General features: G+C 41.1%; 2 protein-coding genes across 2 annotated transcripts in view; one reads left to right on the top strand and one right to left on the bottom strand.

The window, feature by feature from the left end:
• RSPH14 (radial spoke head 14 homolog) overlaps positions 1–22,237 on the top strand; it is a 203,431-nt gene that overhangs the window by 17,313 nt on the left and 163,881 nt on the right. The window lies entirely within an intron of this gene.
• Positions 7,993–22,237, bottom strand: part of GNAZ (G protein subunit alpha z) — a 153,397-nt gene continuing 139,152 nt past the window's right edge. Inside the window, exon 3 of the mRNA XM_054006811.1 lies at positions 7,993–10,020. Within this exon, the coding sequence (XP_053862786.1) occupies positions 9,676–10,020 (345 nt within the window). The 3' untranslated portion in view covers positions 7,993–9,675. The remainder of the gene's footprint in view (positions 10,021–22,237) is intronic.

Below are 22,237 nucleotides of genomic sequence, written 5' to 3'. Positions count from 1 at the left end.
CAGGTCACTAATACAGAGCGATCTGGATCACTTGGTATGCTGGGTGCATGTTTAACAACACATGTTTAAATGTATACCTCTAGGAACAAAGAATGTAGGCCATACTTACAGGATGCGGAGGCTCCATTCTGAGAAGCAGTGACTCTGAAAAAGATTTGGGGGTCGGGGTAGATATGAGCTGAACATGAGCTCAAAGTGTGATGCTCTGGCCAAAAGGACTAAGGCAATCCTTGGCTGCATAAACAGAGGATTCTTGAGTCAGAATAGAGAGATTATTTTGCCTCCGTATTTGACACTGGTTTGACCACTGCTGGAATACTGTGCCCAGTTCTGGTGTCCATAATTCAAGAAGGATGTTGATACATTGGAGAGGGTTCAGGGAAGAGCCATGAAAATGATTAAAGGATTAGAAAACATGCCTTATAGTGACAGACTCGGGGAGCTCAGTCTATTTAGCTTAACAAAGAGAAGGATAAGGGATGACTTGATTACAGTCTATAAGAATGTACATGGGAAACAAATATTTAATAATGGTCTCTTCAAATCATGAAAGGTATAACACGATCCAATGGCTGGAAGTTGAAGGTAGACAAATTCAAACTGGAAATGAGGCATACATTTTTAACAGTGAGTGTAATCACCAATTTTCCAAGAGTTGTGGTGGATTCTCCATCATTGGCAATTTTAAAATCCAGATTGGAAGTTTTAAAAAAAGATTCACTCTAGGAATTATTTTGGGAAGTTCTATGGCCTGTACCATATAAACAAGATGATCACAGTGATCCCTTCTGGCCTTAGAATGTATGACTCTCAGATTCCTTGCCAGAGGAACAGAAGAAAGCAGGCAAGACTCTGGTCACCAAAGCTCGTTGTGATGGGTTCCCCCCAGGGTCCCACTTGGAACTGGGATACACTGAGCCCACCTGTTCCACCAGCCTGGGTTCCCCTTACTCTGCGCTGCTGTGACAGGCTCTCAAGCCCCCTTCCAACACACACACAGGTAGAGACACACCCAGCTGCAGCTATATTCACACAGATGCTGATATCAGGTCTGCATGGGAGAGCTCAGCTAAGGAAATGCCCAGCACACAAGTGCACACCTCCTCTGGAGTGTAAACCCAAAATTGTATCATCTTGTGCTGCACAGAGAACTATATAGTGTAAGATCCTAAAATTCGCCCTCTCCCTCAATGTGGAGAGAGATATGCAAGAGCTTTCTGCTCCAAGTATGAGTGCCACACTGGTTTTAGAGACAAAACAAGACAAGTTTATTAACTACAAAAGATAGATTTTAACTGATAGCAAACAGATCAAAGCAGATTACCTTAATAAATAAACAAAAAACACAAACTGAGCTTAACACACTAGATAGGTAGGATATGAATTAGCAAATTCTCACCCTGAGTGATAAACAGGCTGGCAGATTCTTAAGGCACAAGTTGCCTTGGCTTTCCCAGGTTTTCATACACAAGCTAAAAATCCTTCCAGCCTGGGACCATCACTTCCCACAGTTCAGTCTTTGTTCCTCAGGTGTTTCCAAGTGTGTTGTTGTAGGGAGAGTGAGGTGCCCCTATGATGTCATTTCCCCCCTTTTATATCCTCTCCCCACTTGCTGGAAAGCTCTTTTGCTGTGATCTGGGGCAAACAGTTCCCATTGTGTAGTGCTATCTCTGAGAGGTTTCTATTGTACACAGTTCCTGGGGTAATCCTTGTGCTTGTGTGCATTTCCTCAATAAGCCATTAACATTGTTTGGTCTTTTTACTGTCCTACCTAAAAGGCTGCTTGTGGGTGTTTTCAACCTCAGGACATGTTTCAGCACCACATACATAGCCAAACTTCATAACTTCAAATACAAAGATAGCACATACAATCCAATGAGATATTACTGTCTAGCAGATCAAGACTTTTAGAATGACACCGCACAAGGCATACTTTGTATAAGACATATCCTAATTACATGACAGTGGTGAATATTGGGGTGCCAGGGTGTCACAGTCATATTCTCGCTGACACTCTCTAAGAGCAGCATATAATGCTTCAGACACCAGTGCAAGACCAATGGCTACAGGAGTGGCTCTTGGGAGGCACTCCTGGCTTAGATCCTCTGGTCTCACATTTGACTATCATGGAAAATTTAAAACCTTTAATCTGGGGGCAATGGCCTTTTAAGCATAAAAAAGGAGACCCTGGAGAAGATCAATGGTCACTAAGGCCACTGCCCATTTCCTGGAACTAATACAGTCCTCTTACTCAGCTGAGAGGAGGTTCTCCTACCTGTCACTCCACTTGCAGAAACAGACTCCCTCAACACCAAGGGACACAGCAGTCCCAGAGGTGGTATCATCTTCTTCCTAAACCTAATACTGGCAAACAACCTCAGCATTATAGGAGCATGATTCCTCATTGCATGTTCTCACAGCCCTTAACAGCAGCCCCCAAACATCAATTTTGATGTAGTTGAGTGCTATACACTGATTTGCATCTCTGATGGGGTTCACAAACCCCACAGGGGACCACAAGGGGTTAAGGATCTGCTCTTGGCTCAACCAGCTCTGTCCGTCCACACCAGCAAGACATGCACAGTCTGGAGAAGGAGTTTAAAAGAGAAGCTGAACAGCTCACTTGTGAGCAGACCAGGGAAGAGAGCAAACTTCAATCCTCAGCTCCCGAGGAAAGGGCTGACTGAAGACAGGAACTTCCCTGACAACCACTGCCTGAAAGTCCCTCCCTGAGGGAAGGGAAGGCCTGACCCTGATACACCCCAAGAGAGAGTCATCCCCCTTTCTGTTACTAACTCAGTTTATTTGTGTTAATTCCCTTTGCTTTTTGCTTATGGACTATCCCAAAAGGAGAGAGACTTTGAAGTGTGGCCGGAGAGCAGCCAGCAACAACAGACCCCAGGGGAGAGAGAGCTGCCACAACACACCCCTGCCCCACGGAGATGCCAGCAATGAGCTGACCCTTTTACACCACGACATCTCATGTCCATCCTCCCTCATCTGCTCCCTTAGGGCTTTGTCTCTCCTCCCATAGAATCTGGTGTAAAATTACTTCCAAGCACGGGTTACTAGACATCATCATCCAATTCTGCACCAGGCCACCTTGCCATCTTTCCCTTCCTCTTTCCCTCCTCAAGGACCCATCTCAAGAGAAAGTCCTGCTGGGAAAAGTGGATTCCCTCCTCAGGAAAGGAAAAATAGAAGAGGATCTGTAAGAACACAGAGCGAAGGAATTTATTTTTGGTATTTCCTGATCCGTAAGAAGAGCAACAGTTTGAGATTCATCCTGAACCTTAAACATCAACAGGTACATAAGAACATTCAAGTACAGGACATTATCCATTCCATGTCCACGTTCTCGTAAATCTTCACAAAGTGCCATGTGGTGGTGGCCCTTTCTTATAAAAACATAAATTATTTTAGGCACCGCTTGAGCTGGACTGGCTTATCAGTCTGCCACCATCTCTATTTAGAAACAATTCCAGTTATAAAACGTTCCCAACTCTCAAAAGTGTCTCTTCCATCCTATCCTTCGACAGCTAAAGAAATAATAATCTACATAATCCGTGGATAATCGGTGTTGAAGGGGGAAAAAATTTCTTTTTGAAGCCAGTGTTGCTGCATGGAGTGCCAAGGCTGAAGGACAGATGGCACCCTCATTTCAACAGATGGAACATCTATTCTGTGAATATCATCTTTGCCGGGGTGAAGTGGAATCCCAGGTGTATTACTGGACTTGTCTCTTCCATGTGGTAGTGTACTGCATCACTGATGAACCAGAAGACTGAGGAAACAGATGCATATTTAATTGCATGATTTATCAAAATCCGGGAAAAGACTGACTCCACCATGTCTGAAGAACCAAGAAAAGTAAAAAATTGTGAAACAGGAAAGAGGAGGAGAGGTGGATTATGGGAAAAATATAAACTAACCCAGAACATTATTTTTTCTTTAGGTATGATAAAAGTGTGTTGCAGATGAATTGCTCACATTGGCTATGTTCAAAAATCAGGAGTACAATCTAAAAGTAAGAATGAAGAGTTATTTTCAGTAAAGCTAATTCACACAGAGGGATGAATGCATTAAATAAATTACCCAAAGAGGTGGAATTTGGGGTCAAGGAGCTGTTTTCCCAATCAACTGTCAACTGTTTGAGTTGGATGAATATGTGAATGGAAATACAGTCTGGAGGGTAAAGCAAAGGACTAGGACTTGGGGACTTTGGTTCAACTTCAGTCCCTGGGACAGGCTTCCTGTGTTGTCTTTGACAAGTCACTCAACCTCTTTGTGCCTCAGGTTTATTTATACATCGGGCGTAATAAAATTGTTCTACTCCACCTGTGTACTAAACTGAATTAATTAAAGTTTGTAAATAGCCTTGAACTCTTCAAATAGAAGACACCACAGAAATTATTCATACCACAAAGATCAAGAATATTATTGGGCTTTCATGAACAGAGATTGTCTCTGAATCACAGCTATTTAAGAAACAAGTACCGAATATATGGAAAGGAAGATGATTTAAACTTAAGTGTAAAACTGTATTCCTCCTTCCCTTCTCTTTACCCTCTTCTGGGGCTGAGTAAGCTATTTAAGTGAACTGCAGTGCTTCACCTTTTGTCTTCTCTGCTGAGACTAGTTGCAGTGTTGCAGTGAATGAGATAGATGTAACCAGTGCCCTAGGGCTGAGCTGCCCCATTTCCACTGCCTGTGATGCTGCTGTTCAAGGACCTGCCCAATTAAAAGATTTTTTTTTTAAAATTAAGGAAACTTTTCTCCCAAGTTTCTCTTGTCCTTCCTTACATTGCCTGGCAGGCATTATCATTTCCAGATATCTGTTCTGCTGCAGTTAAGGGCATTGCTTACTTCTGATTCCTCTGGCCTTCTTGTCAACCTGAAATGGCCATAAGAAGTAATATGGAGGCTAGTGCTGAAATGAAATCGTCACACTGTAAGTCAGTACAACACATAACTCCAAAGGAAGCGTAACCCATTTTACAACTTTATTTTCCCAGTTCAAGTTACTGATGGTAGCAGATTACAATATGGAGGGAAATCTAGACTGCAATGCAATTCCAGTATGGGACAAATAAATGCCTTCATAGGGGGTAATACTTTCACAAGTGGACTAAGTCTAGAACAGTGATACTGAGACTCGTTCATGTGTCTCCTGCGGCTCTTTGCAGCACATAATATTAAAATACTGTGTGATTTAATTATTAACCAATCTAAGTTATTAACCAATCAAGATGCTTTTTCTATGTTATTAACCAATTTAAGCTGATAAAATAATACCTGATTAGTCATTTTTCTGTGAGAATATATATAATAAATATAAATATAAACTAAATATTTCCCCTGTCATACTGTTTAAATATGAATATATAGTACTATAGTAAATGAAACAATTAATTCATACTACTGTGGCTCTTTTAGGTAATGTTGATTGCTAATTTGGTTCCTGAACCACTGAGGTCTGAGTATCACTGGTTTAGAGGATCTTGCACTTATTCATTATATAATCAAACATTGGCATGTATAGTTGATAGGAACCATACCAAGTCAGCACCTTGAATACTTCAGAGGGATTTTTTCATAATTGATTTAGGGCAGTGCTGAGTGCTTTTGAAAATCCCACTGTTAGCTTATAACTTGAGACAGTGATGCCCATATACCAGGGGTGACCAAACTTGCTGACCCTCTGAGCCGCATATGATAATCTTCATAACCTGGGCATGTCTGCCGGGACTTGGGGCTCCAACCCTGCGAGGCTGCCTGCCAGGGATTGGGGCTGCCCCACAAGGCTGAAGCCCCAAGCCTCACCATCCCACTGCAGGGCAGAAGCCGTGTGTCCCATCCCCCCACCAGTCTGGTAGGCAGAGAATGGGGGGCATGGTGGGCTCCGCGAGCCGCACTTTAACTGTAAAAGAGCCACATGTGACTTGCGAGCCGCAGTTTGACCATCCCTGCCATATACAGAATATTGTTTGACTACTTTTGTACCCTCCCAGGGCTGTTGAAAAATATTTCCTCTGAACTCAGACCATTGCCTTTGAATGTATTGTAGTCTATATAGCAATCTCAAATTCCTATTAGATTGTGCCTCCATGTTGCTTAAAGACATCCTAGCCATCCAGCGGACCAAATTCGGTGATGAATCCTGGTCACGTGCAATCTGAGGCACGTTGCTCATACGCTAAGATGAAGCCTGAATTTAGATGTTTCTGACTCCCTTAAAAGAGAGTGGGTTCTTAAATAAGAGATGGGAAAGGTGTGACTTTGGATGCACACATGGTGACATGTATAGAGGCAAATCAAAGGGCTTCAAATTCCGCCAAGCACTTAGAATAAGAACGAAGTGTGCAGTGAAATTATTATTTCCACAGCTGATCTTAAATGTGATAAACAAGGCTGAAACAGTGCAAGTCAAACCAGACTTTACCTCCAAGGATGGTCTTTATCTAAAATCTTTCCAGTGACTAATCTTTCCAATATCTTTAAAGATTGGAAAAAGGAAGAAGGAAAAGCTCCATACCAGACTGACATGCTGCTAGAGCTGCAGCAGCTGTTGTGCCTTTAGGTCACATTATTGGTTTGTATTGCTTGTCTGGACAGCAGTACAGTAGCTGATTATGTTGCTCTTTTGGCCCTGGGCTCCAAGCATTGAATCCTTCAGAGCTAAAAACTCTTTATTCTTTGAATTAGCACATTATAGATTGGGCCCATGTATCTGGGAAGTTTTTCCTCTCTAACACTGGACTGTTTACCTTTGTGAGTTAAGAAAATCAATTACCACTATTTCACTCTTGTGCTGTTTTCCCTGAAAACAGTTTGGCAGGTGGGAGTTAGCGTCAGAACCTTTGTCTGTTCATTTATATGCTCATCAATTCATACCGAAAGAGTGACAGCAAAACCTTAATGACAACCTCTGCAGTACTAAGGTAGAATAATGTTACTTATGTGGAATGTGTGACAGCCAGGTGTGCCACTTTCTTGATACAAGAGGGCATGAAGTTGGAGATAAAGTTTTGCATTAGAGTGCAGCCTAGGTGAAAGAGTGGTATGTATTGCTTTTTGGTAACTGTTGGAAGTAGAAGTGAATGTTTTGTACAGTGTAAGAGTATGTTATTGACATCATTGTAGATGATTTGAATGCGGCAGTGAATCCTGAAGACATCCCTTAACTTCTTCCTTCCATACTTTTATGGTTTTCGTTGAGTGGAGTGTGCCTTGTTACCTTTGTTTATGTTATCGTAGATGGATGAGATTGCCAAAAAGCCTAAGGGCAATTTTTTGAAAATTTTAATGGGACTTTTGTGACTAAATCAACTGGGCTGCTTTGAAAAATCCACCATATATGGCCAGCATTTTGAAAATAGAATGCTCTTAAATCCATATTGAGATCCCTAAATAAATGGCCTGATTTTCAAATGTATTAGGCAACCAGCAACTCCTGTCGATATTAGTGAGAATTGCTGAGAGCGCAGCACTTTTGAAAAATCAGGCCATTTCTTCAGGCACATAAGTATGGATTTATAGGCCTAATTTTAGGCATGAATTTTTAAAAATCTTGGCTATATACATACCTATATAGAGATACATACTACTGAACATGGGGATTGTGAAAGCACCACCTAGAGCCAGAGAATGCAGGTAGGTGTCATGGAAGTTTCTTCCATAAAGCTCTATCTCAATCTTGAACTGCACTACCCCTCCTAGAGTTACTACTGGCCCTCTTCTGAGGAATCATATTGAATTTTGTGGTGGTTTTGTCAGAGGGAGAACATCCTCTCTGAACTAATTTGAGGCTTTAGATACAATTTTTGCTGTACACTAAGATTATCCTTAATCTTGGTGGATGAACTGTGAAAAGAGGTTTGTAGCAAATGAACAAAATTCTGCAGTCTGGCAAAAAGATTTAGAAACATAATTCAATTGTGCAAACTATTAAATTGTAATACCAATAAATGAACACACTGTGGACCAGTTCAGTATCATTCAGATTATTTATTTTCTTAATGTGGACAACCTTTAACTTTGATGGTTTAATTAACTTTTTTTCTTTTAAATTTCTTAGAGCCCTTGGCTGAGAATTCTCACACTAATCTGGGTACATGTGGGGAACAAAGGAAGGGAGGAGAATTTCCATAGTGTGTGTGAATGTGCTTTACAATTCTTGAATGTATATTTACACATTGACTTTACACTGAAGTCTGTAAGAAGTCTTTTCTATGGAGTGGGGAGGGAAAGAATCAAATGACCAGAGATTTAGGCCCATTTGATCCATGTGAGATTTTCCAGTATAGTCCCACAGAGCTCGTCTGACATTCAAATATGCCATAATTTCACTGAAACAGTACTATATCCAGTAGTATTTCTGTACGAGATGAAACCTGGAACTGAGGAATGCATCTCTTCTGTTTCTTTAATTTCACTAAACTGCAAATAATTTAAATTATTAAATTCAAATATCAAGACATTTAGTTATTGTTCATATCGCTCATCTGTTAACCTTCTAATAATACATCACATTTTTTAAATAAAAAACAACAAAAAAGACTTTAGAGGCTATATAATACACAGTCTCATTGGCTCCAGCTCCCTGGGAAGGCTGTTACAATATCACTGTATTTCCCAGAATTTCTTTGGAGCAATGGAGCAGAATTGTCCATTGGCAACTTTCACACTCAGCAATCCGGACACTAAAACGATAGTTTAAAAAATTACATTGTGATTTTTTAAATTTTCTTGTATGTGTCTGTGTTAAAAAAAAGAACACCGCTTTTTTCGACTTTCAGGGTTGGTTGTTTTTTTTTTGGTGAAACACCACAAGATTTGGCAAAAAAAGATGTAAAGAAGACTCTCGATGTATAAAATTCCTCACCAGTAGAAGAAACACTGACCTTGATTTGGCCTAGTTTTAATTAATTATTTCATTCATGTACTTTTGCTGCATATTTTGAAGCTTTGAAGAAAGGGCTAAAGGTCAGGCTAGAAATCATAGAACAGTTCTGTACCAACAATTCCTTTAACAGGAAGGATGTCCATGACACATAATGAAGCAGAGCAGAAGTGTGTAAACAGTATATGCTGCGAGTTGTGTGCATCTCTATACATGATGTGTGTGTATATACTGTATGTGTGTGTGCGTGCCAGTATGATGGATACGTGTTCCTTCTGTACAGCTGTAAGGAAGGCTTTACTGAAATTCTCCTGTTCTGTTGCCTTTAGATTGGAACTAGCTTTTCTCCTAGAAAAAAAAAACTGCAAGGCAGGCCCATCTCCCATTCAACAGCTCTGCATCTTCCTCGCAGTAAAATGGTTCTTAGGACAGTTGAATGAAATATTATTTCTTACATAGACTATGGTAGCTCTGCCATTTGAGGAAAATGAAATGAAACAAACAGAATGAGCCAGCGGTGATTGTGATGATAACATTTCCACACAGTTACACTTCAACTTTTTTTTGGAGCCTTTGCACCCTGCAAAACATGTATTTTTGAAAAAATGTTTGTGGCGAGGATAAGAGGGATGTGGGGGGGCTGTGAACATAATTCAGCTTTCCCCCTTCCTCTCCTTGGGCTTCGAAGTACTGCCCCATTGTTTCCACCACAAATGGAGGTGGTAAGCCCCTTTTGTGTCACCTCAGGAAAACAGATTGAGGCCCATGGATTTTTAGCAGAGGCCAATATATTTGAGATTGTTCTGAATGATGACATCTGTCACCGCATCAAAGACAAATTGGATATTACTGGTATCAGTGGCACAGGTGAAGTGCGAGTAAATCTCCTTGGTCTCCTTGTTGCGATTCAAGTCCTCAAATTGGCGTTGGATGTAGACTGCTGCCTCCTCGTAAGTGTTTTGGCCCTTGTACTCAGGAAAACAGACGGTTAGCGGGATGCGCCGGATTTTTTCTGCCAGAAGATCTTTTTTATTCAGAAAGAGGATGAGGGAAGTGTTGATAAACCAGTTGTTGTTGCAAATGGAGTCAAAGAGACGCAGGCTCTCTGCCATTCGACTCTGCAAGGAAGGAAACAACGTCAGCAACAGTATGTGAACACAACTATATAAAATACATAGAAATACATCACAGCTGTTAGTGAACAAACTCTCTTTTGTTCAGAATGTTTGTATCTGTTTCTCATTCCAGCTCCCTGTCTGACTGTACATCTTACCTTGGGATGAATTTTCAGGAACCTTAATTCACTTAAGCTGACATATTGCAGCTCACTATTGATTACAGCTTCATTTAGTTTGATTTAATTTTTTTAATAATGGGTAACAGAGACAAAGTCAGACTGAAGTTTTTAAGAACAGCTGCTGTAGTTCTTCACTGTTTTCCACAATCAAGCTAGCATTACAAACACATTTTTTGGGCTGCAATGATCAACAAGCACATAATTTTACAAAAATAGAAGAGTAGGTTTATAGCCAGAATAGAATAATAGAATCATAGAATATATCAGGGTTGGAAAGGATCTCAGGAGCTCATCTAGTCCAACCTCCTGCTCCAAGCAGGACCAATCCCCAACAAAATCACCCCAGTCAGGACTTTGTCAAGCTGGGCCTTAAAAACCTCTAAGGAAGGAGATTCCACCACCTCCCTAGGTAACCCATTACAGTGCTTCACCACCCTCCTAGTGAAAAAGTTTTTCCTAATATCCAACCTAAACCTCCCCAACTGCAACTTGAGACCATTACTCCTTGTTTTGTCATCTGATACCACTGAAAACAGCCTAGCTCCATCCTCTTTGGAACCCCCTTTCAGGTAGTTGAAAGCAGTTATCAAACCCCCCTTCATTCTTCTCTTCTGCAGAGTAAATAATCCCAGTTCCCTCAGCCTCTCCTCATAAATCATGTGCTCCAGCCCCCTAATCATTTTTGTTGAGCAGTGGAATTCACACCTGTCTGAGTTAGCAGCCAAAGAAAGAATAGCTTATTGCTGTAAAGATCAATGATATGAATCCAAAGAAATTCAGATCCTGTTTCTAGATATATTTGAATAAAAAATGTTGAGATGGCTCAAAGAATACCACACCACCATTCCACCTAACCTCTTCTCTTTCCCCTTCCCCGCTGGTCCATTCCTCCCTTCCCTTTCCTATTTATGTATGTCTTCACCTGTTTTATTACAGGTATCCCCAACCTAACAAGTTATGTCTATGTAGTATTGCCCGGTCTTGAAGCTTTGACAAGTTGTATATGCAAATTATGCAATTGTACTTCATTTTTGAATTGATCCTGTTTGCTCCTATATTTCCTTTCCCCTTTAATAATAGTAACTTTGGAAGGGTATATATAAAAAAGTATATTTTCCTCCAGAGGGCCAAATCCTAGTCTCAGACAGAAGGGGCAACTCAAAATGAAGACAGAATTTGGCTAAAAGGGTTTAGTAGACACCTCTGATCTTCCACTTGCCACTCTAAATTAATAAGTACCATTGACAACACATTGGAGTGACTGACAGGAACTGTTTATTTTGGAAATACCAATTTAGTCATCATCATCAGTGATCCCTCGATTCAAGGATGATCTCTACAACAGATTTACTATGTGTCCTGAGATGACAGATCCACTCGCAGTAGGTATAGACATTTCGTGGCAGGCCAGATGCCTGCTGGGAAAAAGTTGTTTCTTTTTCCTTTCTTTTCTCAATCTTTTCAACTTTGCGGGCAAGGTACTTTTCCTCAAAGCGAGCCACTGCCTGATGGAGGATGTGGCGCATTGGGGTCAGTTGATGGCTTGCTCCTCCCAGCTTATGATGTCCATCCACATCAGTTTTCTTGAGATATGCTTTCAGTGTGTCTTTGTAGCGTTTCCTCTGACCACCACAGGATCTCTGAGCATGGGTGAGCTGAGACTAGAGGACTTGTTTTGGGAGGCAAAAGTCTGGCATCCGCACACAATGTCCAGCCCAGCGGAGTTGGTGAATGAGGATCATTGCTTCAATGCTGATGACATTGACTTCAGTGAGGAGGCTGGCGTTAGTGCAGCGATCTTTCCACTTGATGCGAAGGATCTTCCGGAGGCATCAGTGGCGCTGGAACACTTTTACTAGTGGGGTTGCTGAAAGCCAGCCCCCTTACCCCTGTCCATTCACCCCCCCCCCAAGCTGGGGCCAGGAGCAGGACCATGTCTATAGGAGGGGGTACCTGGATGTGGTAAGGGGGCCAAGGTTGGGGGTGGGTGCAGGGCCAGCAGCTGGGACCCCACATGTGGGGTCAGAAGCAGAGCCCTGCGTGTGGGGCCTAGAGTGGGCCCCAGGCGTGGGGTGGCAGCTGGAAGTAGAGCCCCACACGCAGGGCTGGGACCCCATGGGCGGGACCGGGAGCAGAGCCCCAGGTGTGGGATGGCAGCCAGAACCCTGCGTGCGGGGCCAGGAGCAGAGCCCCAGGTGTGTGGCGGAAGCCGGGATCCTGCATGCAGGGCCGGGTGGGAGCCCCGGGTGCGAGGCCTGCAGCTGGGACCCTGGTGTTGGGGGCCAGAAGCAGAGCCCCAGGCCTGGGGCTGGGACCCCACATGTGGGCCTGGGAGCAGAACCCTGTGTAAAATCTGGGGGTGCAGCAGCACCCCCCTCACCCCTAGTTCCTGCACCTATGGGAGGCATCATTGGTGGTACCTCTCCAGACTCTTGAAGTGCTGTCAATAGGTCACCCAGGTTTTGCATCCATAAAGGAGTGTAGGAATAACAATTGTCTTATAGACCTGGATCTTGAAGTCCTGCCATAGGTCATGGTCTGTGAAAACGAGTCAGAGCAATTTTGCAAAGGAAGCACTTGCACAGTAGATCCTGTGCTGGATCTCACTGTCAATTTTTGCATTTTGAGAAAGTTGGCTACTGAGGTAGCAAAAGTGCTCGACTGTCACCAAAGTCTGTCCCTTGATGGTGATTTGTGGTGTGTCATGTGCAAGGCATGAAGCAGGCTGACAGAGCACTTTAGTGTTCTAAATATTGAGTGAGAGTCCTAGGCTTCGGTAAGCTTGTGCCAAAAAATCCAGTGTAGACTGAAGGTCATTCTCAGTGTGTGCAAGGATAGCACAGTCATCAGCATACTGAAGATCAGTAATGGACACCCTGAGGACTTTAGACTTCAAGCGGAGATGTCGAAGATTAAAAAGCCGTCCATCCATTCTGTATTGAATGTCAACTCCATTGGGGAGGATCTTTAACGAGGACCAAAATGACTGCTAAATAGATGGAGAACAGGGTTGGGACAATAACGCATCCTTGCTTAAGTTTTGATGATGAAAGGGTCAGTCTCAAGGCCATGACAGAGAACAGTGGCATTCATCTGATCATGGAGAAGCCTTAAAACCGTAATAAATTTTAGAGGGCAGCCAAATCTGGCCAGCACCTTCCATAGGGCTTCATGATTGACTAAGTCGAAGGCCTTTGTCAAATCAATGAAGGCCATGTACAGGTCCTGATTTTGCTCCCGAGACTTTTTCTGGATTTGGCAAGCAACAAAGATCGTGTCAGTTGTCCCATGGGATGGTCTAAAACCGCACTGAGAATCTGGCAATATTTCCTCAGCAAGGAGAAGTAATTGGTTTAAGAGGATACAGGCAAAAATTTTCCCTGCTGTAGACAGCAAGGCAATGCCTCAATAATTTCCACACTCCGTCGTATCTCCTTTCTTAAAGATTGTAACAGTGTTAGCATTTCTCAAGTCTTCTGGAATCTTTTCATTATACCAGATATGAAGAAAAAGTTCGTGGAGCTTACTTACCAGTTTTTTACCTCCAAACTTGTAGACTTCAGTTGGTATGCCATCTGGTCCTGCTGCCTTGTTGTTCTTGGTTTGCATAATGGCTTGTGTTACTGCTTTGAGGGTGGGGAGGTCAGCAAGAGATTCCCTTTCATGTCGTTGAGGTATAGATTCGATAGTGGCATCAGAGACAGTTGACTCACGATTCAGGGGTAACTCAATATGCTCCTTCCATCTGACTTCAATGGCTTTGCTGTCCTTAAAATATGTCGACCCGTCTTGGGCTCAGAGTGGTATGGGACCGTGGGAGCATGGACTGTAAATGGTCTGTACTGCCTCAAAAAAGCTCCTCATGTCATGTTTATCAGCGTAAAGCTCAATCTCCTTGGCCTTTTCTCGCTACCATTTATTTTTGATGTCATGGATTTTCCTTTGGGCTTCAGCCTTGAGTTGCTTGTATGACTCTTTCTTCTGCTGGTGTAATATGTCGTTTTGCCATAGCAATGAGCTTTTCTTTTCTGGTTGAGCAGGCCCTGAATCTCAGCATCATTCTCATCAAACCAATCTTGGTGATGGCAGGTGACATAGCCGATGAACTCAGCACATGCCAAGAGAATGGCAGTCTTTAATCCTTTCCAGAAATTTTCATTATCATCATCAACTGTAGGCATAGCAGCAAACCTCTCTTGGAGACACTGCTGAAGTTTCTCCCAAGTCACTATATCTTCAAGGGACTGGATGTTGAATTTCTTTTATACTGATTTTGCCTGGTTGCAATGCCTTGAGGCAATCTGGAAATTCATGATAGATCTAACAAGGCAATGGTCTTTCCAACAGTAATTGATTCCATGCATGGCTCTCTGATGCGGACATCCTTCCGATCTCAGGCTCTAACAATAACATTGTCAAGAAGGTGCAAATGCCTGGAGTGAGGGTGGCTCCAGGTGGTCTTATACTTCTCACTTTGTCTAAAGAGGGTGTTCGTGATGACCAGGCCATGTTCTACATATATGCTCAGGAGGAGGATGCCACTGAAGTTGGCCTTTCCTACTACTCCTTTTCTGATAGAGCCATTCCAGAGATCTGACTCACGCCTGACTCTAGCGTTAAAAACTCCAAGGAGTATTATCTTGTCCTCCTTGGGAATGTTGGTCAAGACTCTGTCAAGATCTGTATAGAATTGTTCCTTGATATCTTCAGTATGCACTGATGACAGCAGTAGACTGGTTATTGCTGAGCTTAGGACGAAGAATCATAAGACCTTCATTGATTCCTACAGGAAATTCTGTAAGCTGACTGACAAACTTATTCCTAATTGCAAAACTGACACCATAAATGCGCCTGGCTCTCTGCAGATTTCCCTTTCCAGAAAAAGGTGTAGCCTTCACCTTCTTCTCTCAGTTGACCTTCATCTGGGCACCTTGTCTCACTAAGGACAGCGACGTCGATGTTATATCTTGCAAGCTTCCTGGCAACGATAGCAGTTCTTCTTTCCAGTCATACATTATATTTGTTATACATCAGGGTGCGAACATTGCATCTAGCAAAAGTCACTGTGTTTTTATAGCTTTGACTGCAGGAAGAGTGATCCCACTGGATGCAGTAATCCAGCGAGGAGTGGGTGAAACAGCCTAGGTTTAGGGCACCTTTTCTAGCCCTCTCCCCATGCGGGGTGAGCAGAGGGGATCCTAAAGAGGACTGCTCAGTTGTAATAGTAGCTGCCAAATTGCACCCATCTATATGGTGCCAGACGACCATATAACTACCACCACCTACCTGCAGATTCGTGGCTAAACTGCCAGATTCACTAATCCTGTCCCCATCACCACTAGTCCATCGCCACAGAACTTGGAAGGCTGGAAAGATGTTATTTCCCATGATAGAAGTCTGCACATTTTTTCTTTTAACATGGGGAAGCTGGTGCGCCTACAGCAACTACACAATCATGACAAGTTGGAGTTCTGGGGCCCAGTTTCAGGGAAAGTCTGAGACAACTGGAGATCTCCAACTTGCTGCAGCCTTCATCCGCTTTCACAGCTATTGAGATCCGAAGATCCTTTTCCACCTGATCCACTGTTGAGGATTTGGGGGATTGGACCGTGCTTTGTCTGGGACCTCCCCTCAGACCTGTTTGCCTTGGGAGACCCTACCAGGAGCATGAAGCTCCTGACAATGTAGTTCGAGGATCATTGGAACAGGCAATCCCCTTCAGCACAACAAGGTAACGGTCCCAGAAGAGGACCTAACAAAACTAACATTGGATTGAAAGATCTGTTAGAAATGTAGGGCCATGTTTTACCCTTCCTCTGCACACTGTTCTCCCACATATTGTTGCTGTGAAAAATAAAGGCTGTTTACATGGGGACATCATAGAAAATTAATATGAATTAACTAAAGATCGGTATTTTAAGTGGATTAGTTAAACCACATTAAACTGCTGTGTGAAAACCCTCATTCTGAATTAAAGTTGCCTTAATTTGATTTAGCTTAATTCACTTTGGAATACAGGGGTTTAACTAACCCACGTGGGGATGTCCCCCTGTAGACAAGTGGCAGATGGAGCTGTCCATGGTGCCAATTGCTACTGGAAGATTGAATGCCAGAAAGAGCCTTCTCCTTTGTAACTTATGGTTTTCTGAGCAGAGAAGAAAATTGTTCCAGCTGCTGTCGATATTTCAACTAAATATTGTCCAAAGAGGAGAAAGAAGTCTCTCGATTACAGTTATTTACACTAACGGACATTTCTTTCCAACACGTTGCAGATTAGGTACTAATTAATGTAAAAAGTTTTATTGGGATTCCAATATCAAAACTTTAATCAGCTCTTTTGGTCTTAAAAGTTCAATGTTTTTTATTCAACATCAAAAGCCTTCAGATTCCAACTATCATGTGTGTACCACCACCACAGTTGATAGTGACATACTATTAACTTTCACATAGTGAGACTCTCAATGAAATTTTTTTGTCTAAAATGGTTTGCTGAGATTTCAAGATCATAAGATCAGACAAGAATTTATAAAAAATTTGAAGTTTACATTCAAGTTCTCTTTATATGTGTTGAGGTATTTTAAGTCATTTTAGAGTTGAAGTGGGCATCACATCTTGAAGCACTTGCCCACCTCTGATATTTTCAGTGTTCTCTCTTTAGAAGACAAGAGCCTCTTTTAACCAAGTCATTGTGGTATTGTACAGGCATCCTTCCCACTTAGAGCTAGTAAAGAAGCACCATCAATTAATCCTAACATATCACCAAGGAGTCATTCCAATTTTTTTCTTATTTTTGAATTCTCTTTACTGATATTTCTTAATAGAAATAATGGCAGACAACAGAAAGAAAATGGATACACAAAGGCTCACAGAGGTGTTTTTCCAGCCATATAATATAATGATAATAAAAGAGATAGATAAGAATTGGATACAGGAATCCCCACTGGAATCCTTCTTCCTCCCTCAAGTTTAAAATAGAAAATCCTCATATCATTAAAAGGGAAGTTGAAGAAGTACAATTCAAAACCCCATTTTAAAATATCTCAGATGATTGTAATCTAGACAAGAGAAAGTGTTAAGCCTTGAAAACATCCCAGGAATCCTCAGTATTTTGTATCTTATTAGACTTATAACTGCTGTGAAATGTTCCAGAAAGTGTGGACAGTGCCACAGCAATATGTGATTTCATTCTGAACAACTGGAAAGGTGTTAAGTAGTATCTTTCAGAGCAGTTCACTGTGTATGTACCCATGACATGTGTAAAGTGAACTGAAGTCAATAACTCCCAGTAGCAGTTCTATTTATTTATGCAGTGATATGTTCCTATCCAAATCTTATGCCCAATTTATGACCAGATCTTTGTGTCAAGTTGTAGTTAATAAATTGTTTGGCTACAAAGAAGAAAACATTTTGGTGACGTTTTCCAACCCCAGGAGTAGTTTGGGTTTGGCAGGTAGGGGATATTTTTGTCCCACATCCCTTAAAGAACTCGGCCTCTGGATAGTTAAATTCCAAGGATCTGAGTGTCATATCATACTTTTGTCCGGGGCATTTACTTGATAGTCCTTGTAAGGGTGGATCTGGTATAAAAATATGCTAGAATGGGTTGGGGAAGACATGACATGTTGGGTGTATGCTAAGTGGCAATTATTGTGTATGTATGTGTGAGAGGGGAGGATGCCTCAAGTGTCTTCTCATTGTCTCCCTTGGCTACCAGAATTTTATTCTCTAGTGATGTCACACACAAGTTGAGGAGCAGGGAGTAGTAATAGGCGGTCGCTGGTAGTGATGGAGCAGAGTAAGTCTGAGAGTTTCTTCCACAGGAGAGGGGGAAAATGTCTTCTGCTGAGCTCCTCTGCTGTTGATTACAGGAGTTCACAGCAGGAGGCAGCTGAACAGATCTGAGAACTTGTTCCTCAAAGATGTGAATCAAAGTGTTCTACTATGCTTCATTGGCTAGCGTGAAGGGAAAATTATTCCAAGACTGGGATAATGCTTGCCAAATGTATCCACTTGTCTTAAATTAGGGCTTCTGCTTTATTTACCCTGGTACAACCCCACTGAAGCCAAAATTATTGCAGCATTGCCAAGTGCCTTTAAAAATGGTCTCTGTTTCTTAGCAAACTGTCATTATTTAAATTCTGTACCATCTAAAATCTATTTACTGCAGTTCAGTTCACTGCGTGTTAAAAGTGTGTCCCTGTTGTTCCCTTCAAATGTTTCTAGCAGCAGCATTGACATTTGGACATCTTTCATCTTCCTGCTGAGGCATGAGCTGATAAGCAGCCGAGCCCATAAAAAAATACTTTTTCCACCAATCAGGGATAATGCACACATCTTTGGATGCTAGAGGGGCAAGTGCAGATCCCTCATCACAAACTACGTGCTCTTCATCCAGTGCATGAGGCATCTGGATCCTAATTAGTGCCATATTACAATTGAAGTGTCTTGAAAATGACAAGGGTTCTATGTTTCCACTAACTCCTAAGAACTGTTTTTGAGCTCACAGAATATGCTTTGAGTTTTTTCAGTTTCAGGCTTCCCTCAGTTGTATTGCTCTTGAGATCTGGGTAGTTGGGTACAGCTGATGAGGAGTGTTTTACAGCTGGAAATAAAATGATAAAGAGATAAAAAAAATTGCCCAGGAGGAGAGACTGAAAAATTAGTCTAGGAGTTTAATTTAGAACTCCCCTTTTTTCCTCTTTATCCAAGACAAATGGCTATGGCAAGTAAAAAACGAAAAATGAATGGCAGCAAAACAGACACAAAAAGGCAGCCAGAAAAAGAACGGAAATAAAAAGAACAGATGAAGGATGAAGAAACTGAAAAGATGGGGAAAAAAGGAGTGACAAATGTGAAAAAAAAGAAGAAGAAAAGGAAGCAGCAAATGGGAAAAAGCAGTTAGAGAGGAAAATGAGAGAAAGTGGGTAAAAATTCCTTACAATCAGAGTAGTTAAACATTTTATAATACAGTCAAATAGGAACCCATCAGGTTTGAAAGCATACAGTATTTCCATGTATTTGAACAAGAAAATATTCCATGTTCCATTTGACAGCAGAATTTATTTTCTATCTTCTTATGTTTTCTGAGATAAAGAAAAAAAGCCACCAGCCACACTAAAACATCATCCATTTTTATATAATTCCTCTTCAGCATGTGGAGCTGGAGTAGTTTGGGTATATACACACAAATAGCTATACTTGGCTTATTGAACAGGATCAAAGAACACCTAAATGCACACTTATATGCAAGTGCCTGATGTCTAGATCTAGAGTGGATGCGTAAACACAAGATGCTACTTTGATGTAATCTTGGCTACAGGATGGCTAATTTGTTTCTTGAACATTTACAATATGGATAGTCAGGATTAAAACAGGCTTTAAACTCTTAATGAAACTCCAAATATTCATAATACAAATATATCATATGTGGAGCTAGTCATAAAATGCCCCCGCCCCTGCAGAAAAAATGTTGACTTTTCAGTGAAAAATCAAAAGCCAAAATATTCCAATTTGGAAATGCCATTGTGGTGCCTCATGGGAACTATAGTTCAGATGCCTCATACTCCCATTCTCTTCTATAGATTGGGCTCATGGGTATGATACCTCACAGGATGTACCACAATCTCCTCTCAGTGAGGAAAGGCAATACATCCTGGGAGTCCCTTGGTCACAATTCAGCATGGGAGATGGAATCCAACTGAGGAGCCTGCCCATGGAGAAAAATAGGGACACGAGGCAACCAAACTGCAACTCCTATGAGGAGCATATCTAAGTTAAAATATTTTGGGGTTTGGTTGAAATATTTCAATTTTGATTTTTAGATAAAATCAAAATTTTCCTAAGGAAAGCAGACACCTTTTACAAAACTGTTTAGCGAGGCCTAACCATATGAATTATGAGAAATGTATACTGTGATGGTCATGCATGTTAAACATCAGCTAATATTCCAAGCCAATAAAGTCTTTTCCACATTTTGCAAGCTCAGTCCTAGCTGTTTATGTGACAGTTTCATTGTTTTGCACTGTAGAGGAGGGATAGAATTTGAGCCTACTTAAAACTCATTCTTAAATCCACTGGAACACTGACCCAAATTAAGTTCATCATATCTGGAGTTGAGATCCTGCAGCCATATATATGTTCCTGTGACATGTATCTCAGTAGGAAACAGAAAAGTGTCAATTTACTATGGAAAATGGTTGCAGAATATGAGTGAGGCTAAGTGGTATGATGCTAATCCACATTGAACACAAAAGATAACGTGGCTAAACAGGATGATCTTAATCCTCAAATCAAGTGGATTTTTACCATCTTTATGCTCCCCTGATTTGGGAACCAGTTGGAGCCCCTGGAGCAATTTAGGATCATAAGAGCTCTATCCTAAATTTTGGTATTTTTAATCTAATATTTTCAGTAATAACTTGAAGTTATGGGACCACTGTTTTAGAAAAAAAAATATTCCTAGTCTAACTGGTGGCTGTGCTGTATTACATCAGTGCAGATCCTTTAGCCTATAGAGCTCATATGCCAATAAATAGAGTCTCACATAAGTTTCTGAGCAGCTGTAAAAGTAGTTATCAGACTGTGTAGGTGCACTTTCAGCATATTTTAGCAAGCTAACATGGATATTTCTGAGAATTAGTTAATCTCTCAGTTGTAGAATGTGCTTGGTGAAATAAACAAAACTAAGTGAAAAACCATTGGAAAGTGGAAGGTTAAACACCACCTGGGTTCTCATGAGGGAAACAATGCAAAATTCATGGAAAAGAATTAAGATACATAATCTTTTAATCCCATCTACTTTATCTCACGCATCCACTCAGTGACCAGAGGAATTAGATTAAAAACAAATCTATAAACACACCAGTGAAATGCAGAACTAAATGTAAAAGCTCTCTTGGGTTCTAACATAACCAAGAATCAATAAAATCCAGGTCTTTACACATCTTCTGTGTTAGCACATTTGGAAAGAGGATTCACTAATGAGGGTAGTTCAGATTCAAAATACAATTGTAGTTTTCCTATACCAACCAGGGGCACAAAATAGTGGAAATAATACACATACGCATAACAGTCCTTAGTAGAATCTCTCACAAAGGTCTAGACATTAATCAGAGTGATTTTTTTGCCTAAAAATCATCTCTTATGCCAGCAAATATCACTCTGGATCCATGAACTGTTCCATAAAAACAAACAGTAAATTACTAAATAAATCACCATAGCATATTTCTTGGAAGTGAATTTGGCCACAACAACTTGGTAAACTGATCTCCTTTATAGTTTTGCTTCAACCTGAAACAAATGAGTCTCCTGCAAGAAAATTATTTGCATAAGCAGATTTCTAAAGTGTGTCAAGAATCTTGGTGGAGCTGTGAAGCCTTGCTGCAGAATCACACTTCCACATCTGTAGACAAAAAACACATGCACCCTGAATGAAAAGTCTGGCGTTTATAATAATTCTTTACACTTACTTAAATAGCACTTTCTATCTATGATTATTAAAATGTTTTATAAACATTAATTTGGTAAGCCTCAAAATAACTCAGTAAATTGTTAAGTATTAAACTTACATTACAGATGTGTGAAATGAAGTTCAGGGTTGAAATGATTTGCCCACAGTCAAACAATTCTGTGGTAGAGCCAGGAATAGAATTGAAGCATAATTTCAGCATTGTCATGACAGCTTGATCAGATTGTGAGAAATAAAATGTTGTTACTTTGGAGTTTAACTTTGATTTTGGCCTTGCATGCAGGGGGTCAGACCAGATGATCATAATGGTCCCTTCTGACCTTAAAGTCTATGAGTCTATGAGTCTGTGAAGTTGAATATCATGGACCCAATCCACCACTGCATTGCTGAATATTATGTGAGTGCACCTCAGCTGATTCCATGGAGTTCTACTGGTGTAAAACTAGAGCAACACAGTAGCAAATCTATATATAAAATTCTTTAATGATGATCACTGGATTTCTGGTCTTCATTTTTCTTTGGAACTAATAATCTGAGTCCATTCGTGGATAAATCTCTGCTTAGTATAGTA

The sequence above is a fragment of the Malaclemys terrapin genome, chromosome 16 (genome assembly GCF_027887155.1).
Source record: "Malaclemys terrapin pileata isolate rMalTer1 chromosome 16, rMalTer1.hap1, whole genome shotgun sequence".
Taxonomy (NCBI): domain Eukaryota; kingdom Metazoa; phylum Chordata; order Testudines; family Emydidae; genus Malaclemys; species Malaclemys terrapin.
This window is presented reverse-complemented; position numbering and strand designations above follow the sequence as displayed.